The sequence below is a fragment of the Ascaphus truei genome, unplaced genomic scaffold, assembly GCF_040206685.1.
Source record: "Ascaphus truei isolate aAscTru1 unplaced genomic scaffold, aAscTru1.hap1 HAP1_SCAFFOLD_467, whole genome shotgun sequence".
NCBI classification, from domain to species: domain Eukaryota; kingdom Metazoa; phylum Chordata; class Amphibia; order Anura; family Ascaphidae; genus Ascaphus; species Ascaphus truei.
In genome coordinates this window covers 99,768-102,500 of record NW_027456798.1, presented here as the reverse complement: position 1 = coordinate 102,500, position 2,733 = coordinate 99,768, and the positions used below count along the sequence as shown (strand labels likewise).

General features: G+C 58.5%; 1 protein-coding gene across 1 annotated transcript in view; it reads right to left on the bottom strand.

Moving 5' to 3' along the window:
- RPUSD4 (RNA pseudouridine synthase D4) overlaps nt 1-1,762 on the bottom strand; it is a 24,931-nt gene extending 23,169 nt beyond the window's left edge. Inside the window, exon 1 of the mRNA XM_075584173.1 lies at nt 1,552-1,762. Coding sequence (XP_075440288.1) covers nt 1,552-1,644 — 93 coding nt within the window. The 5' untranslated portion in view covers nt 1,645-1,762. The remainder of the gene's footprint in view (nt 1-1,551) is intronic.
- Nucleotides 1,763-2,733: the final 971 nt, after the last annotated feature.

Here is a 2,733-nt window from a genome sequence, read left to right as displayed (position 1 = left end):
ACAGTGTCACACACACACACAGTGACACAGTGTCACACACACACAGTGACACAGTGTCACACACACACAGTGACACAGTGTCACACACACACACACACACACACACACACACACACACACACACACACACACACACACACAGTGTCACACACACACAGTGACACAATGTCACACACACACACAATGTCACACACACACACACACACACACACCGTGACACAATGTCACACACACCGTGACACAATGTCACACACACACCGTGACACAATGTCACACACACACCGTGACACAATGTCACACACACACCGTGACACAATGTCACACACACACCGTGACACAATGTCACACACACACCGTGACACAATGTCACACACACACCGTGACACAATGTCACACACACACACACACACACCGTGACACAGTGTCACACACACAGTGACACAGTGTCACACACACAGTGACACAGTGTCACACACACACACACAGTGACACAGTGTCACACACACACACACAGTGACACAGTGTCACACACACACACACAGTGTCACACACACACACAGTGACACAGTGTCACACACACACACAGTGACACAATGTCACACACACAGTGACACACACCGTGACACAATGTCACACACACACACAATGTCACACACACACACCGTGACACAATGTCACACACACAGTGACACACAGTGTCACACACACACACACAGTGACAGTGTCGCACACACACACACACACACACACACACACACAGTGACAGTGTCGCGCGCGCACACACACACACACACACACACACACACACACAGTGACAGTGTTGCGCGCACACACACACACACACACACACACACAGTGACAGTGTCTCACACACACACACACACACACACACACACACACACACACACACACACACAGTGACACAGTGTCACACACACACACACACACACACACACACACACAGTGACACAGTGTCACACACGCACACACACACACAGTGTCACAGTGTCACACACACACACACACACACACACACACACACACACACACACAGTGTCTCTCACACACACACACACACACACACAGTGACACAGTGTCACACACGCACACACACACACAGTGTCACAGTGTCACACACACACACACACACACACACACACACACACAGTGACACAGTGTCTCTCACACACACACACACACACAGTGACACAGTGTCTCTCACACACACACACACACACAGTGACACAGTGTCACACACGCACACACACACACAGTGTCACACACACACACACACACACACACACACACACACACACACACACACACACACAGTGACACAGTGTCTCTCTCACACACACACACACACACACACAGTGACACAGTGTCACACACGCACACACACACACAGTGTCACAGTGTCACAGTGTCACACACACACACACACACACACACACACACACACACACACACACACAGTGACACAGTGTCTCACACACACACACACACACACACAGTGACACAATGTCACACACAATGTTACACAGACACTACCTGACCCCGCTGGGGCCCCTGGCTTCTCTCCGCCCGGATCCGCTCCGCTAACGCACGAGCACCGCGTGCCACACAACCCCCGGCCTCCGCCATTCTTACTGAGGGCAAATAGGGGGAAATGCTTAATGAGGGCGGGGAGCGGCCATTCTTACTGAGGGCAAATAGGGGGAAATGCTTAATGAGGGCGGGGAGCGGCCATTCTTACTGAGGGCAAATAGGGGGAAATGCTTACTGAGGGCGGGGAGCGGCCATACTTACTGAGGGCAAATAGGGGAAACGCTTACTGAGGGCAGGGAGCGGCCATACTTACTGAGGGCAAATAGGGGGAAACGCTTACTGAGGGCGGGGAGCGGCCATACTTACTGAGGGCAAATAGGGGAAACGCTTACTGAGGGCGGGGAGCGGCCATACTTACTGAGGGCAAATAGGGGAAATGCTTACTGAGGGCGGGCAGCGGCCATACTTACTGAGGGCAAACAGGGGAAACGCTTACTGAGGGCGGGGAGCGGCCATACTTACTGAGGGCAAATCGGGGAAACGCTTACCGAGGGCAAATCGGGGGACACGCTGACCGAGGGGCGGGGAGGGGGACACGCTGACCGAGGGGCGGGGAGGGGGACACGCTGACCGAGGGGCGGGGAGGGGGACACGCTGACCGAGGGGCGGGGAGGGGGACACGCTGACCGAGGGGCGGGGAGGGGGACACGCTGACCGAGGGGCGGGGAGGGGGACACGCTGACCGAGGGGCGGGGAGGGGGACACGCTGACCGAGGGGCGGGGAGGGGGACACGCTGACCGAGGGGCGGGGAGGGGGACACGCTGACCGAGGGGCGGGGAGGGGGACACGCTGACCGAGGGGCGGGGAGGGGGACACGCTGACCGAGGGGCGGGGAGGGGGACACGCTGACCGAGGGGCGGGGAGGGGGACACGCTGACCGAGGGGCGGGGAGGGGGACACGCTGACCGAGGGGCGGGGAGGGGGACACGCTGACCGAGGGGCGGGGAGGGGGACACGCTGACCGAGGGGCGGGGAGGGGGACACGCTGACCGAGGGGCGGGGAGGGGGACACGCTGACCGAGGGGCGGGGAGGGGGACACGCTGACCGAGGGGCGGGGAGGGGGACACGCTGACCGAGGGGCGGGGAGGGGGACACGCTGACCGAGGGGCGGGGAGGGGGACAC